This window comes from Corvus moneduloides, chromosome 16 (genome assembly GCF_009650955.1).
Source record: "Corvus moneduloides isolate bCorMon1 chromosome 16, bCorMon1.pri, whole genome shotgun sequence".
Taxonomy (NCBI): Eukaryota; Metazoa; Chordata; class Aves; order Passeriformes; family Corvidae; genus Corvus; species Corvus moneduloides.
This window is the reverse complement of record NC_045491.1, coordinates 6,609,589-6,626,944: the sequence shown is the minus strand read 5'-3', so window position 1 is coordinate 6,626,944 and position 17,356 is coordinate 6,609,589. Positions and strand designations below refer to the sequence as shown.

The window sequence follows — 17,356 nt, the reverse complement described above, 5'->3', positions numbered from 1 at the left end:
CTAAAATTGTCTTCAATAGAAATTATCTCCACCAAACTTCAGAGTTCAATATTAGAAGTTTTTTTCCTCTTTAGCTGCAGGGAAGGAGGAAATAGGGGACACTGGTTCTGTGCTTTTGCCAGATCCTCAACCAATGACCACTGGGATACTGCTGAGTTATACCAGGGACAACCAATGTCCTTTGGGTTCAAAGGTGAAAAAAAAACCCCCCCAAAATCCAAATATTTGTTGCCTACACTTGCACCACTAAAATAAAGTGCACTAAAAGTCCGGATCAAATAAGATGGTTATTTTGATGACCTATAAACTCACCATCATCCTTGGTTCTCTCTGTCACTGCTGGGGAGCTGGGGACCCCATCCCCAATGCGGGTGAATGCCAGCACCTGGAGCTCGTAGAGGATGAATTTCCTCAGGCCAGAGAGCAGCACGGACTGGGTGTGGTTCCCCCTCACTGTCTGGCTCTTGGGTTCAGAGTCCAAATCCTTTGCTTTGTAAAGGATCTGCAGGATAAATGTAGATGAGACACAGAAGGAAAGAGATTGGTGCACAAGGATTGAAGAGAGGGAGATTCCTCCTTGTCACTCCATATAAAATGAAATTATATTCACCCATCACCCCCTTCCAAAGAAGACACTTCCTGTGTCTTCTCCAGCTGACTTAGGAACAATAACAAAATCCAGCAGGTGAATAATATATAACAATACAAAATCATATCCTGGTAATGCACTAAAAATCAAATGAGTATGAAACTCCAGTTGCATACCTTGTAGCCCAGGATGAGACCATTCTGCTCAGACTCAGGAACTGCTGCCCAGGTCAGCAGGATCTGGGTTGAGCTCACGGCTTCAGCAGAGACATTCTCAGGAGGAGCAGAGGGAACTGGAACCACACAGCATTACCAAAGAGCAGAAATAGGTCAGACATATCAGATCATTTTGCTCCATCTCCCTACCTGCCTGGGATTCTTCCAGGATCCCATAGAAGAGTATTCAAACCCAAAAGGGCTGGAATACATTTTAGACAATCCCTTCTCATCTTGTATTCATTCTTCATCATCTTTATATTTCAGCCTGCCTCACAATTTCTTGCCAGTTCATCTCAGAAATGACAATGTTTGTAAAGAGCTAAACATTTAATACTTATCAGTGTCTACAGACAGACAGTAAATATTGACAGCTATGAATAAATTTCAAGTTCTATATATTTGCAGTAATTAGAACATTCCTGGACTTCTCCAGAAGCCTATCTCCCAGTATTTCTTTCCCATACTTTTTATTCCCTATGCCAAAAAGCTGGAAATCTCTCTGAATATGAGTTTATCTTATAGCACGATCTGTTCTAACAAGAAGTTTTATGCCCCTGTGGCTTCCTATATTATCTGAAAGGAAATTACAGCATCTTGTCTAGAGCTAGCAATAATTTGCCCCCCTGGATTGCACTCCCACTTCAATAAGAAGTTCTTTAACCTCTGCAGCCTTTTGATGATGTGATAGCGCTCAACATTTGCAATACATCAATTAGAGATGGATGCATTAACACGAGGTGTATTTTCAGGGATTGATATGGTGTCAATGAGAGATGCCCATTTCATTTATGTTGCAAAATTGGCTTTTATGAAACTGGAAACATCGTTAGAACTGATGGCACAGGAACACTGTAATTTTCTCTGACTCCAGAGAAGAGCAAACTTGCATTTTCCCATGCCATTAAAACTGGAAGTGCTGCAGAACCACACAACTGCAGCCTTTTGTAGGCAAGCTTAATGGCATGTCATGTTATGCAAGCAGGATGTGAGGCTATTTTTAAGAGTTCACTTTTTATGCTGCCCTTTTGCCTTTTTTCCCTGCGGCATTTCCAACATCTGAAGGGTACAATCTTTTCTAAAGCCTGATACACCTGTCAGACCTCAAGAGAACATTCACCAAGTTATGTTACACAAGCACTTAGGGACAGTAAAACTTGATTAGGGCCTGAATATATCACAAAAAGCAGCCCAAATCTCTGCCAAAGGAATGCTTTCCTGGCTGTCCGAGTGAAAAAAAAGATCTGCTGTTTTGGAGGCAAGCTCCTGAAGCTCCTAGCAACATGAACGAGATAATGAGTATGACACCAGAATTAATAAAAATTGAAAAAACCCACCCCAAAAAGGTGGCACCCCCACCCCTGTGCACTCAAGGTTAACGGCAGAGATAGTAATTTCTGAAACAATTTCCGATACCAATTATCTGGGGCATGAGAAACAGAGCACCAGCACACGACACCACAGCAGACTAAAATCCAATTTTTTTTCCCCTCCAACATTGAAGTGCCTTAGTTTTTTTTTTTTTTTAAAATCTTCTCCCAGATTTATCCCCCACAAGGATATAATTATGTTAAAGGAAAATAGATTGCCAGGAGCCATGAATGTCTTTGGATAGCTGCCATAACTTTATCTGTAGATCTTCACAAAGAGCTACTCCCACATGAATCACTCCTGAAGAGAGAAAGTGTGGAGGTGGGTCACAAGAAACCCGGATGTGTAGAGGAAAGAAGCCCTTTCCAGCCACATTTATTTCTACTTTATCTGGTTTGAGGCTTTTCAAGAGAGAAAAAGTTACTTTATTTTACAAGTATTTATTTTCCTCTTTGATCAGCAGCCATGAGCTCTCCTGAATTCACGGAAGGTGAAGGCTGTGCCCAGGCTGGCCCCAAGGGCATCCTGGCTTTGAGGTGTGGATGGTCACACTGCTGGTGGGGGCACTGGACAGCTGACAAGGGAGAGAATTCTCTGTCTAAAGGTTCATTAGCTCAGACCCCTCTCAATTCCCAGTGACAGACAAGCTGAATGCCCCCTCTCCCTGGAAAGGAATCTAAGTCAAATGCCTGAATGGCAAAAATCCTTGTGTTCATTAAGTGAGCTTTAAATCTTCAGTTCTCACCTCAGTGTCAAGAATTCTATTCTAATATGATTTCAGGACCTGCAAGTGATTTCATGGATCTTATTGTTGCCAGTCTTTTATCAAGTAACAGACTTTGATCGACCCTTTAAGAATGAATTGAAAGGTAACCTTCATTTCTCTGACCCATCTCCTCTCTCAGGAAGCTCTGATTCAAAGAAATTATAGTTTGCTGAGACTAATTAGTGAGTGAGTCACATAATCCCTCTTTCCTCTGCAAGCTCCCTTCTCTAATGCTGTTTTCCTTAAACAGTTGCACTGAAGACTTTGTTATAAGCTCCAAAAAGCTCAGTTCTCATTAGTAACCTGCAAGAACAGCACAGAAGCCAAGCAACAGTGTCCAAAAAAATCCCAGAGCTTGAACAAAACGCACCGGAAACACGGAAACTAAACGATGAGCTGATCCAGCAAACTGCCAGCATGGAGCACTTCAGAAGATCAAACGTAGGGAATCAGAGTTACTGGCACTTTGCACTGGAACTTCAATAACAGCTCAAGTTTTTAAGGTTATCCACGTTGGCATCTAAAATCATGCATCCTTTTTCTACATCTGACACAGCCGCATCTGATATACAGCAAATTATGTTGTTTTATGTCTCTAACTGGGCCAAAAGGAGCTTTTAATAACCTAGTCTGTATTCTGGCTTTCTAGGAAAGCTAGAGAGTGGGATGCAGCGGTTTTCTGCATTTTTGCAGCTCATTTTAGCTGCACATCCCTCACTCTTTTTGAAAGCAAAAATTAAAGTGGCACATTGTACATCTGACATCGGCTAAGAAGTGCAAATTTCCAGCAAGGTTCACGGCAAAGTAGCATAGCTGCAGCACACATCCACTTTGCCTATAAAATTAGGTACTGCAGGCCAAATTGTCAGCTTGTACGAACTGACAGATTCCCCCAGTGACACTGGACCACATTCAAATTATCAAGAGATGCTTCAGCACAGCACAGTAACTGCTCTGTGAAGGTCAGCCTCCGAAGCACTGGGAGATTGATCCTTGCCATGGATGTGTGACCATGCTCCTACAGTAGCTCATCCTGTAAGACAAGTGCACACATTCATGTAGCTGAATATTAAGAGCACAAAATCCATTAAGGCACTGGGTTAGGTGTATCTGAGATGAATTTTTTTGAAAGCAAGAGGGTCTGTGTCTAAGAGGAAGCAGCCCTGCCAAGGTTGTTCTAATGCATCAAATGTCTCTGCATTTTCTCGCTTTCTCTATATTGGACCTACTGTCGTCGTCAATTTATTGAGTGGAAACTGAGCTTGTTACTCTGCAGTTATTTTACACTGTAAAATTTAATGAGCTATTTAATTTCTAACATTACAAAAACATTTTGGATTGATAGAACCTGTCCTGTTTAAGAATCCTAATTCATCTCACTTCACCTTCAGCTGCTTGCAACCCTATCCCAGATTTTCATTATAGAATTTCCCAACTGTTTTTCAAGCCTGTGTTACCAAAACCTACAGCATTATTTATTCTCTTGTAATTTCTTTGGTTTCAATTTGTTTTATATTCAAGAGCTTCAGAAACCTGTGAGTACTTGTAAAGACATGCCCCACTATTGTTGTTGGCATTTGTGCTCAGCTATCAGTGCTGTGATTGCACAACCAAAACCAAACAAATGCTCAAACAGAGCTTTATTTTCAATAAAGATTTTGGGCTTCAGTGGCTGCACTGCCATCAGATACCATGACCTGGTTTAGTGCCTGGGCTCTACTCCTTATCCCCTTGGATGGTGTAAAACATAGAACCAGGAGTTGTGCCAATGAAGCACCCCATGATCCTGGCCAAGGCACCACTGGCCAGCTGTGAGGGACATTTACAACCCCCAGCACCAGCAAAACCAACTTCCCTAAAACTCTGTATCTAAAAAACAGAAGAAAGTATTTAGGACACCTGCTTCTGAAGTGCTTTGAAAACATAAGCGATAACCAGAATTTTTCTAATAGTTCTGAAAACTGACCTGGAAGTGCTTTAACCTTTCTCTCCAGTTTTAAATATCTTTTATTTGCATTTTAACCCCATTTTATTGTGCATACAGGTTAATTCCAGATTCCCTGAAGTGCTTTCATGCATACAGTTTGCTGCTAAGCCAGCACATCTTGTATATTCTAAATCGAAGAAGAAACAGCCAAAAGTCTGAGCCCTGACTTGCTCTATGCAAGAAATCAGATGTCAGTATCAAAGAAAACACGTGGAAAAAACCAAATGAGTCCTTACAGCCTAGATCACAGCTTTGTGTTATTTTGATCCTGGGTTCTGTGTGCCTCCCACAATCAGTTTCAAGTTAACCTTCTCTTAATACTGCCAGAGAAAATGCCAGATCCACGCGTAACCTCTGATCTTTCAGTGCTGAGCAAGAGCACCGTAATCCAAAGGTTTTATGAAATGACTTAATCTCAGTGTTTACTACATTTCAAAAGAAGTGTTTGAAGAGCAGCAAAGAGGATACGGTATCTTTTTATTCCGATACAGAACGGCTTTGTCTGGGTCATGCTATCTCTAACTCCAGCACAAGCCTTCTCTAAAATACCTCTGGCAATCGCTTTGCAATTACTCCTTCCCAAAGAGCAACACTTTAATGGAGAGGGATGACTTTGTTTAGCCTTCTCCCTGGCTAGTTCAAAGCAGAGTTATCTGAACCAGCAGACCAGACCCTGCTGTGCCTGGTCTCGCTTCCCACCAAGGAACACTGCATGGTACACAGGGCACAGACATGCACAGGATTAAATCCCACAACTTCTTTAACAAAGAAAAATTGGAAAAAAATAACAGGAAAAAAAACCAGTGTTGAACCTTGCGTAAATAAAGGTCACAAAGAGATTTATTATTAAACTTTTAAACTACAAATGTCACTCACTTTGTTACTAACTTGCAACATAACTTTTCATTTCCCAGGTGCAGGCAGGGTAGGTCTGGAAATAAGTTTTGGGGAAGTCAACAGCTAGAGAGCAGCTTTTCTACACGTGCCTTCACTGTTCTCCTGAGCTAACAGTAATTTACTGTTGCCTGAGAGTGACGGTTCCCTTCTGATATTTGAAGTCTCTGCTTGCCTGGACAATTCAGCTCAACAATACAGCCCTGCTGCTCTAGGTCTCCGAGCAGGTTATGTCTACACAGCCTTGTACACACAATTTTGGAAGGCAGGTTTGAAAACGTGCCATCAGAAGCTCAGGTAATTATTTTATTTCTCTCTGTGTAATCAGCTCTCTAAGGTGACTTGTGCCCTTTTAGAATTATTTGGTGCTTGAAATGAAATTTCAGGTAACCACAGCTGTGAGAAAATCTGCCTCAGCCTAGAAGCAGACAGGGAAAAGGGGAGGACTAGGGGCCATGGGGTACTGGGGAGGAAGAGGAGGTGTGACAGAGCACTTCACCCAGAAAAGTCTCCATATGAGCTTCTCCTTGTCCACACTGAGGCAGAAATGGGGAGAGGTTGTTTTGTTTCCTTTAAATAAAAAACCTGCAGGTGTGTGCATGAAAGCAGGGTAGGAATAAAAAAAGAAACAACCCTTCAAATGTCTTTTTGCCTTCAGTGCATCTTGAGGCTGTTTTTTTTTAAATTTCACGTCAGATTTAATGGCTCAGCAAAAAAAAAAACAACAACCCACCAAAAAATTAAAACCTGAACAAAAGGGCAGAACCTGGTGAATCTCTTGGGTTTTCTGTGCCAGCAGATGTGGTGCTTGGACTCACCCGACTCCCGTGTCCGGCCTCTCACGGCCTCACTCCAGGGCCCTGCCCCGATGGCGTTGAAGGCCTGGATCTGCAGCTCGTACTCCGTCCACTCCTGCAGCTCCTCCACCGTGCACTCCCGTGCCAGGCGGTCAGCGATGACCTTCAGCAGGGCCGGGGCGGGCAGGTCCACGCGCCACACCCTGATCCTGTACCCCACCGACTCGGGGTTCCCGTTGTACTGCGTGTCGGGGAGGGGCTGGTGGATGACACAAGAAAACACAACATTCCCGTCAGAACACACGGCCGGGGCTTTCCACGCCATGTCCCACGGCTGCCTGAACCCACGTAAGGCCACAGGAAGGAAAAAAAGATCAAGACGTTGATGTTCTGGTTTGTGCTTCATGATCTCTACACTTCTGTGCTGCTTGGAATTTTCTTTTGATTTTTACCTTAATTTTGAACTAAGTAGGTTTGCTCACAAAACCAAACCATTTGCTGTGGGTGTATCAACGAAGATGATATGAATACAATATATTTCAGAGCTTTGTGATTAATTATGGAAATGAATGATAAATTGCTGAAGTATGTGACAAATTCATTTATCGTACATTTTTAACTTTTTTTTTGAGACTCTCTGCCTACTCATTTATCAGCAGAGATTTATTCTAGTATTCTAACTCCCCAAGCAATTTCAGAGATTAAAATATGAAATAATTAGCCTACTTCACGAAGTTTGGAGTTTTTCTGCTGTAAAACTAACTACATGATGCCACGGATGGCTGAGATTCGGTTCTGATTCACTGGGAAAGCTGGATACACATTAACATTTCACAGCTTAGAAAACTCTACCCCGCAGGCATTCAGGGCTAGAAACGTGACCCTCATTCTGTAGGAAGGGAGGAATTCCCAGCTCTCAGGGGAAAACAGATTCACCTGCAGGTCTTGAAATAAAAGAGATTAAACACTTTCAAATATTGATGTTATTAAGCATGAAAAGCGTTTATCAGGTCATTTTTAGTGGTGGCTGTTGCTCCTCCTGAACCCTGCACAGTTTGACTCAAGAAGAACAGGCTTCTAGGCACCACAATCTTAATGTTTTAAAGGCTCTTAAAACAACCTGGAGTTAATTTTGATGGAAGATATGTAGGTCTGGAGCCAGTACCAATGTGGGCATGATATTCCCACAGAAAAGCCATGAGAGAGTTCTGTGGGGCCCATCAAAGGAACTGCAACAGCTCTTCTGTGGGTAGTGAGGTGATACCTTCAAGCTTCATGTTTTAGTCTGGCAAGGCTCAGAACTAAGTGCAGTGTCCTGTTGAGAAACTGGAATTATTCCTTTCCAACAGGAGAAACACTCTCTTGTTCCCAGCCTGATTTTGACTTCCAGCCATAATGAGTTTATGCATGGAAAAGCTAACATTTGGGCAAAAGCAAACCTGTGCTTCATCAACTTCATACCACAGTAACCCCAGTGGAAAATTCTGCCTAACAGGGGTGAAGAAAAACCATTCTGGAGCAGGTTAATTGCCAAGTAAATCCCAACGTGGCAACTCTGCAGGTAACTGAGACAGGCGAAGGGGCACAGCGATGTCAGCAATTGCCGCATCTTCACAATTAATCATTTATCTCTGCATTTTAGTGCATAATTCCACACCATTTCAGCTAAATGCAATTTTCCCACAGGAGTCCCAGCCTTGCTGCTGCTGCACCACTGCTCTGAGAACCACTCGGTGCTGCCCATGGCCGGGATGCACCTTCTGGGGACCTTTTTATACCAAGCAAACAACTGAGCCCCAGAAAGCAGCAAATTGGCTCGAGCGCTCCTTTCCTGCCCCACATGTTGACCCAGACTGTGATCCTGGAGCTCCTCAAAGCCAAGCTTTTACACACAGGCACATTCCCCTGATGAAGTGGCAGTAGGCAATTTATTTGATTAATAAGGCACTTAAGGCAAGGCTCAGATTTCCATCTACTCTGGAAAAGGAAACAATTTGGCTGTTACTCCTTGGCGCTGAGCGCGAGGAGGACGAGGCACTTTGGGAGGGCTGGCCTGGCCCTTGGGGTGCAGCCCCATCCCCATCCCCAGCTCCCCTCCATCCCCACATCCCTCGAGCTGCTCACCACCCATCGCAGCCACAGGCTGGTCTCGCTGGCCGTGCGCACGGTCACGCTGCCGGGGGCCACGTCCGGCGGGGCCTGCAGGGTCTGGATGACCCGCGAGGGTTGGCTCAGTGGGCTGGGGCCCACCACGTTCACCTGCCGCATCCGGAACCTGGAGCAGGGGGGAAAGAGGCAGCGAGTGCCGCTGTCAGGGCTCGCAACGCTCCCTCGCTTCTCCAGAGAGGGAGGAGGGGTGGAAAAATACAAATTAGGGGCTTTTTAAACGTTCCGCGAAGGTCGCTGCACACAGGTCCCCTTTGTATTCGCTGCTGAATGCTTGATGGTAACTGCTTTCAGATCCTCTCAGGTATTTAAAAAATGAAAATGAGATTAGCTTAGGGTCTATTAGAAACTTAGGTATTTGTGTGAGAAATTTATGTTAATTATACCAAGCCTGATGAGCTTATGCTGGCAGTAAGTGATTTTCTCTGGTGATGCTTATACAATACATTCAGAAAGGTATTAAAATATCAAACTTGGGATAGTCTCATTCCCTGTCAATATAAAAAATATACTGGTGATAACATTTCCCCTCAATTACTCGTTGAAAGAGGCTGATTTATCCGTGTGCTGCATTTTCAGCCTTCCTGCACAAGAATGATTAAGTTATTTAATATGGATATGCATCTTTAAAAAATACCCTGTCTGCTTGAAACCATCTCTTCTACAATAGAAATCCTTATTGGGTCACAGAAGATTTAGGGACATCTTTTTTTACAAGAAGAACCACATAATTAAGATGTGCTGTACATTTCAGATTCTCTCAGCCATCACAAGCAATTGGAAGCACCCAGCACTTGCACATAAATACGTGACCTGCTCATATTAAACACTTAATTTTTGGACCTAATGACTGAGCCTGGGAAAAGGATGAGCCAGTCAACACAGCAGTGTTTATTTACCTGCTCTGATCTCCCTCCAAAGTGCCCTGAAGGAAACACATTAAACAAATACTGTCCTGATTTCACTCTCAAACACTGGCCCAAAATATAGGAAAGAAGAACGGCCTGTAAAGATCTGCTCTCATAATCAGCTCTCATGGTGCATTTCATCAGTGAGCAAAGACTGAAGCTGATCAGGGGACAACAAATCCATTTGGCAACAGCTTTCTAGGTTTCAAAAATTTGTATAAAATTGCTCAACACTGAAGCAAAACCAAAAAAACTCCTAAAAGTGTGTACAGGAGAGAAAAAAGTAGGCAAAGTTCGAGGAGCTGCCTTAAAATGAAAAAAAATCAAAGGGGAACCAGATGTGTGAAAGATCTCAACATAACTGGGATCATTCCAGAATTTAATAAATACAAGAGAGAAATGAGCTGCAAGAATAAAATAAACCAAAAAGTTTGACAACCGGCAAAAAACAATCCCCCAAATTTCTCATATTCATTACTTGCTATGCCAAAGATGTTTCTCCATGGGCCTGTCTGGGTGTGCAAGTTTTCCTTATTCTTCATGGACAGTGAACCTTGAACTGTGGTACAACCTGCACTTTCCTGCCCACTCCTGCCTTTAAGGATCCCCCTTTTATGAGGAGAGCAAAATCCTCTTAACCTGAAGATAATTTCCCTAAACCTCTGGACCAGAAATCTCCAACCAAAAATTTTCAAAGACCTTTTAGTAAAACGTTTAGCTCTGGAAGATGAGGTTTAAAACACTTGGGTGGAGAGTTAGTGAGAAATTCGGTATGTTCCTACATTTGTGACCAAGGGAGAAAATTAACGTGCCAGCACTGAGTCAGTTGTAAATTACGTGAGCTCTCCTTGGTTGCACCTACTCCTGGCTTACAACGGCACATGGGTTAGTTAATAGCCCCTTCAGCCAGCACAAAATGGATAAGTTTCTAGAGGGCTGATTTAACACTTGCCACTGGATCTCCTTTTCACCAGCCTCTACATTAGCAAGCTGGATCATGAAAGTATTTTTCATTAGGGTTGAGTACCTCACATTCTCCAGTCTTGTCTATAGCACGGCATTGCTTGGATTGGATTGATTTAAAAATCAATCTTGTTTAACTGGGGTGCACCCACAATGCAGAGTCACCTCAATCAGTTTAGGCATTGCTTTTATCTATTAAGCTTAACTTAGTAAATTCTTATAAACAAAGGTTTCATCTAACTGATGTTACCAAATTAAGTTAAATCAATAAAGTGATGTTTAAACTGATGCAAATATGTAATTACAGGTTTGTACCAGTTTAGCTACAATTGATTTGTCACTGGCTGATGTTCCACTGGTGCTCCCTTCAGGGAGGGAAATCACTGGATAGCAGTTACTTGTAAAAGCATCTCACTGGGCACTTGAATTTCCTTCTAAATGTTATCAACTGGATTGTATGTAAATTACAATTAACAATATCAGATTAGTAATTTTAAGTATAACCTATAAAAACAGCAAAACTTTCCCCTTTAGTTCAGATTATAAAACCCGGCCAGATGTCTCTGATTAGGAAAGCTGTTCCATGCTGCTATTTACTCATTTTTTTTCCCCATGTTGCAGCTGATTACCTGCTGTTCTTACCTGTAATGAGTGTACGGAGTGAGGTTTGGTACCTCCAGCATCTGAGCATCAGGTTCATTCTCCACCTCATGAAGAGTCACCCATTCTTCTTCATCACCCAGCACACCAACCTGTACAAGGGGAAGGTAAGAAGGAATACAAAGTAGATTATAAATTATGTAAATATACATATAAATAAATATATGTAACCTCTTTTATGATGTGTGTCATTGTGGCATCACAGCAATGGAAGCACAAGCGCTTTTAAACATTTTCCAGTTAATACTAATTTTTATATGACTAGTTATTCGTAAGAAGGAAAACCCAGCCAAGTTAGCCAAGTCTCCTTGTACGTGATGGGACTTCACCCGATCCTGTGATAAGATCCACTCCAGAAAAAACACCATGAGAGTGATAATACCCTGTTCAATCTTCCTGCCACAATACAAAAGTATCAAGTAGTAATATAAGAGAATGAAAAATAGCCTTGATAATAACTCGCAGGAACTGATGCATACTAAGTAAGTCTCAATGGAGGCAAAGTGCCATGGAAATGAAGACAGAGAAACAAGAACAAAGTCAAAGAACAAAAGTGTTTTAACCTCATCTGCTGCTCTGCACTCAGACCAGACTTTTCCATGAGCAATCCTTTGTATTAATTAATCACAACATGTTACCCAACATGGGCCCTCAGCCACAGCAGTGCTAGAAGGGACTAAACACTGATGAGAATTGAGCATTGCTTTCCATGCAGCTTTCTGGAGATTAAATGAAGATGAATCAGGACTTAAAAGGAAGCCAACAGGGAATGAGAGAAAGGCCAGAGCCTGACGTGGAAGATGCAGCATCCGTGGGCAGGGCTGTGCCTGAGAGCCATGGGAGAAGTGTGGAGAAGGGGAGAAGAGAAGGGGTGGATGGCCAGACTTCACTTTGGATGTGCTGAAACCCAGGGGAGCTCAGGCAAGGCCCCTGGAATAATTCCCTAGCACTGAGCACGTTCCTCTGGTGTTCCAACCCTGCCACAAAGGGTGAGTGTAGCCCAATTCCCTCGCCCTGGTATCCACAGTCAGGGGCTGAAGGATGGCACAGGGTATCTGGGCAGCTCTTCCCTTCAGGGTCTAGTCAGACTTATCCACGAAGACACCTTATCCCTTCTTAACCTACTGACACTATCTATTCCCACAGGCTGCTGTGGCAACACATTCCAGAAGCTCACAACCCACTGTGTAAAGAGCTATTTCCTTTAATCTTTTTTAAACAGATCCCTTGCAAGTTCTGTGTACAAGTTATGGCCACAGACGCTGTCAAACACTCGATGGGCACCACAGCCCAAAGTATCTTGCATACCCCAAGTACTTCAAATAGAAAATTAGGTTTCATTCACTCTTTTCTTTTTTTTTCCCCCCTTCAGGAGAAGCAGCCTGATTTATTTATAGATGTTTTAGTTCTTTGCTCACCCAGGACTTGATGTGCTGCATATTTATATTTGTGCATGAGGAAATGACACAAAGAAAATTAGGCCAGAGCAATAAGTTCTGCATTGCACTGTGGAAAGAATCCTCTCTGATCTTCCCAGTAGAGCACTGATTCCTTGGAGGATGTGGCTGAACAGGTCTGGATGGGCATTTCAGACTTGTTGGGGATCAAGGTCACTGCCACACACTAAACAACATATAAAATAGATGGTAGTGAAGGTTGTGGACTTTTTAAAATTCCCAGTCCTAACCAAGCTCCACAAATTGTAGTGAAGCCCATGGATATGGAAGCTGAAGGGAAACAAGTTGATGCAGGTCTGCAGGGTAAAACAGAACATCCCTAAAGTGAACCTGGAGAACAAAGAGTTGATGAAGACATTTAAAGGAGAAAAAAGCCCTACACAAACAAAGAAAGGATGAGATGGTTGATTTCAGTCTAGGAGACAGAGAATACTTTTTATTAAATGAGTTTTCTATTAATACTGTGGGAAGTCTATAGTAAATGCTTATTTTTGCAAATCTTGCACTTAACAGCATCACCTCCAAGTGCTGCAGCAATTGTATAGCAACAATCCACAGTGCTCTGGAGGCTGCAAATAATCCCCAGTGGTGGCTAAGTTGTCTTTTTGTATTCTAAGAGCAGTAAGAGCTTTTTAAAATATTTCTTGCCTAACAAAATAATGAGGAAAAAAAAAAGTAGGCCCAGAGGTTTCAATTGTTGCACAGAGCAGGCAGGTCATTAATACACATTAAGGACCACATGGCCCAGCAGGGCTGACATTGACTCAAGTGAGACATTTTCTGGTGGGCTGCAAAGGTGGAAACATTAAGGATCTTGTACTAGGTCCACGTTGCTCAAAAGAAGTTTCATTTATTTATTTATTTTATATATATATATGTATGTATGTATGTATTCTCAGAAGTGAGCCTTAGAAGAAAACCTTCCGTGATGGACTTTATATTTTTAAGTTCCCCAAAATCTACAGCAGATTCCAAGTTTCAGGCTCTGGAAGGAAAAGGAAATTATTTTTGCTGAAACACTCTGATGTCAGATCAGAGGAAATGTATCAGTTTCAAGAATCGGAGTACAAAGGGATTCCCACGGGGCAGAAAGAACCACGGGCAGTGGTTGGGATAAAAGAGTCCTTTGAGGGGCAAGAGAGCCCACTCTGAGCTGCTCTGCAGAACATCAAGTGAAGTTAAAGGCTTCTTTCTTGTAGCTGTTTTTTTGGATAACAGTGTATGCACACTTCAGAGCAGGATGGTGTTTGTTGACAGATCACACACGCTCGTGGGTGCTTTGTTTTGGGAGGCAGATGAGGCACCAACTGCTTTTCTCTTACCATCAGCATAAAAACTCGAGGAACACACTCTGCACCTTCCCAGTTCTCTGTGCCACAGAGCCACAGCCCCCAGGGACCCCAGGACCGTCACAATTAAAACACCTCTATCCCCCAAGACACTTCACAGAATGCTCAATAGCCATCAGCCATCACTTCTTAGCACATATTCCTTCCCACCCCTCAGCTGCTCCCAAAGCAATACATCCAATAAAAGGGCATATTCCTTTATTATTGCAGGAATGAGACAGTATAAAACAATATTGATAGTGATATCAGAACCTTTTACTTCCTCATACATTAATTTCTCCATTTCTTAAAAGGAAAACGTTACATATTTTATAAAATGACTCAACGTTTTCTGATGGAATGTACTGCATGAGCAAAACTGCAGAATTCTGACTTAAAAATAAAACAACCTCAAAAATTAAAATTTGGAATGAAAAAATCATTTGTGTAAGGCAGCAATGCCTCCAAAACTTCAGTTATGAAGTACTAACTGCAGGAAAGGCAAACACAATGTTTCTGTACGTTATAGAGGTACCCTGTGTCCTACTATAGTTCAAGATGTGTCAGAGTTTTCTTTTTAGAGGTCCATAACTCACACATTTGAAATCGTTTTGGGAGAAATTCAGTTCAGGGGATGTCAGCCCAGGTGCAATTCTTTTTCTTGCTAAATCCTTACATTGATTCAGCCATTTTTGATTTAGAGATTGTCAAGGGCATAAAACTGTCAGAGTTTCAGACACTTTATTTACCAGCTCTGAAGTGAAAACGACGCCCAGAGAATCACCTGGTGCAATGGATGAATCCTATCTGGGTCACTGACTTCACCCACAAAACCACACAAATTCATGGTTAAAGTTGCAACTTCTTTCCCAACTCACGGCTTTAGAAGGGAACACAGAGATAATACTTTAAAGGTTTTACCACTTTGAAACTCTGCTGCTGCTCACCATGGCATTCATACAAAGGTGTCTCTAAAAACAGCAGGAAGGCTTTAAGCAAAACTCTCTATAATAGCCATACGTTCATGGCTCCAGGAAATGTGACACCTCTTCAGAAATTTCAGCCATTCTGCAGGTCTTGTGCTGCCTGCAAATAATGTTAATCACCAGAAAAACACACCAGACTGGGCAGAAGTTATCCCAGATTCTGTAATAAGCTCAATGGGGTGGACTGAGCACCCACCAAGGCACAGTCAGGATGGGTTGAAACTGGGTGATCCTCAAGGTCCCTTCCAACCCAAACCATTCTATGATCCATTTATGCACATTTTTCCTGACAAAACCCCAGGAAAAATCCAACACAAGAAAAATAAGAAACTGGATTGCAACAGAGTGCAAACATGAAACTACATGAACACCAGCAGGGATTCATTGTCATTCTTGGCTGAAAATTGCCAAAATACAGAGTCTGCAACCTATGTTCTATCTGCATCTGAGAGGACAGGATGGCTGGAAGGATTTACTGAAATTCTTTGTGGAGGAACAAGTTACCTGTGAGTGTCAATGCCACAAGGCAGGGGGACTGCTGGTCCCTCTGAACAAGTGTCAGTGGAATCTTTGTATTACATTTGAGCCTCTTCCCTTTAGATTATACTCTATGTAATAGGGAAAAAAAAGTTAGAAGTATTTTTTAAAAGCATTGGTACATTTTTGTAGTTCTCTGTTTTGGAAATCCAGTTCCCTCCAGTCCTGAGTCTAGATAAAAAAGATGGAAAAGAAACAATCTAGTGATTTTGAAAAAACTCCCTTCAAAAGTACAGAATGTACCTTCACTAGAAACACAGAAATGGGATTTTTAACGCTTGATATTTTAGTATCTACCAACACTAAGTTCTTAAAGACTTGATCTCCTCTCATGTTCATTGACATAATTGAGAATTAGTTCCACAGTGGCTCCCATGAATTTACACCCAGGCACAAAAAGCAGAAACCAAGGCCAGATGCACAAAATTTCACGTCAGCTGGAATTCCCAGCTGTGTTTCTCATCCAAATTGTTCATGAAGTATCAGACTTCAAAAATGGCTCTCTGCCAAACTGGAGCACTTGGAACGTTTTCTAGACCTGCCCTCACCAAGGAAGCTTTCTGCCAAATAGAGGAACAAAGAAGAAAAACACGTTGGTGGCAGGTTGGTTGTGTTTGTGAATACAAAACAGCTGAATTTTGTCTGTAAGGAGTCAGACATTGAGAGTGAAAGGTAAATCCCCAGTAGAGATGGAAGAGAAGACTCAGAATATCAAAGATGTCCAAAACAAAGGTGTTGCCCCTTAGAGAGGGGGAGGGACACAGATGAATTGCCCAACTTCAGATTAATGTTTTATAGCTAAATGTCATCCTGTCCCTTGGCAATACCATCAGCTTTAAAATCAGAGTGTGCAAAACCACCCCTTAAGTGGCTTTTAATTTAATGCCAAGGCATGAAACACTTAACAGTGCTATTAAAAGCTGTACATGGGTCAGTGAATGAAAGATCCAGAAGGACAAAAACCCTCCCTCCATTTCAGTATTGTACAACCACTGCCCTTCAATCCAACACAGTCCTAAGGAGCAATTTTGGTTGCCCATGCTAAAATACAGCAGCCTGTATCCCAGCATGGACAAATCCCAGCTGAGAACAGACCACATGAAAGTCAGAAATAGAGACTGAGGTGTCACTGGCAGCAAAAAACAATTTTGCAAAAGCTTTTGTCTCTTTGAAAGGTGGGCAGGTCCAAGGCATCTTGGATCCAAGTGGAGACAGAGGCACTGCTGCCCTGATCTCTGCTCCCATTGCCATACTCACACCCCCTCCCTTACTATGATGTTCTGATCACACACAGCCTGTGCAGAGTTGATCTGTCTGAAACTCATTTGTTCTTGGCTGGATCAAAGTTCCAGCAGCTCTGGGTCTGATCCTGTGTCAGTGCACACAGAAGGCAGGAGGAGGAAAAGTCTTGGTAAGTGGGATGGGGAGAGGGAACCGGAGCAGGACAATGAGAGCTCTGCTTTAGATTGGCTGAAGGAGCTGTGAAACTGCTCTTTCAGAGAGAAAGAGTTTGAGAGGAGTGCTGGCAGGAAGGGGCTGTGAACAAAGGATCATACACAGCTGTCATCCTGGAAACGGGATTTGCTATATCCTTAAGGACTCACCAATTTCTCTGCATACCTAAACTGATTTTCATTAATCAGGTGAGCAAGAATTTTTATTTTTTTCCTGAAATCCACTAGGAGCAACATTTCATGTTGTATTAAAGCTGAGCAGCGAGGTGTGGTGCTGG

The 17,356-nt window shown here is 42.4% G+C and overlaps 1 protein-coding gene across 7 annotated transcripts in view; it reads right to left on the bottom strand.

Annotated features, from left to right (window-relative positions):
- SDK1 (sidekick cell adhesion molecule 1) overlaps positions 1-17,356 on the bottom strand; it is a 388,222-nt gene that overhangs the window by 75,585 nt on the left and 295,281 nt on the right. For all 7 annotated transcript variants that reach the window (XM_032125651.1, XM_032125653.1, XM_032125655.1 and 4 more), the window contains 5 exons: positions 11,299-11,408; positions 8,744-8,894; positions 6,641-6,878; positions 766-881; positions 313-502 (listed from right to left, as the gene is read on the bottom strand). In XM_032125651.1, coding sequence (XP_031981542.1) covers positions 313-502; positions 766-881; positions 6,641-6,878; positions 8,744-8,894; positions 11,299-11,408 — 805 coding nt within the window. The remainder of the gene's footprint in view (positions 1-312; positions 503-765; positions 882-6,640; positions 6,879-8,743; positions 8,895-11,298; positions 11,409-17,356) is intronic.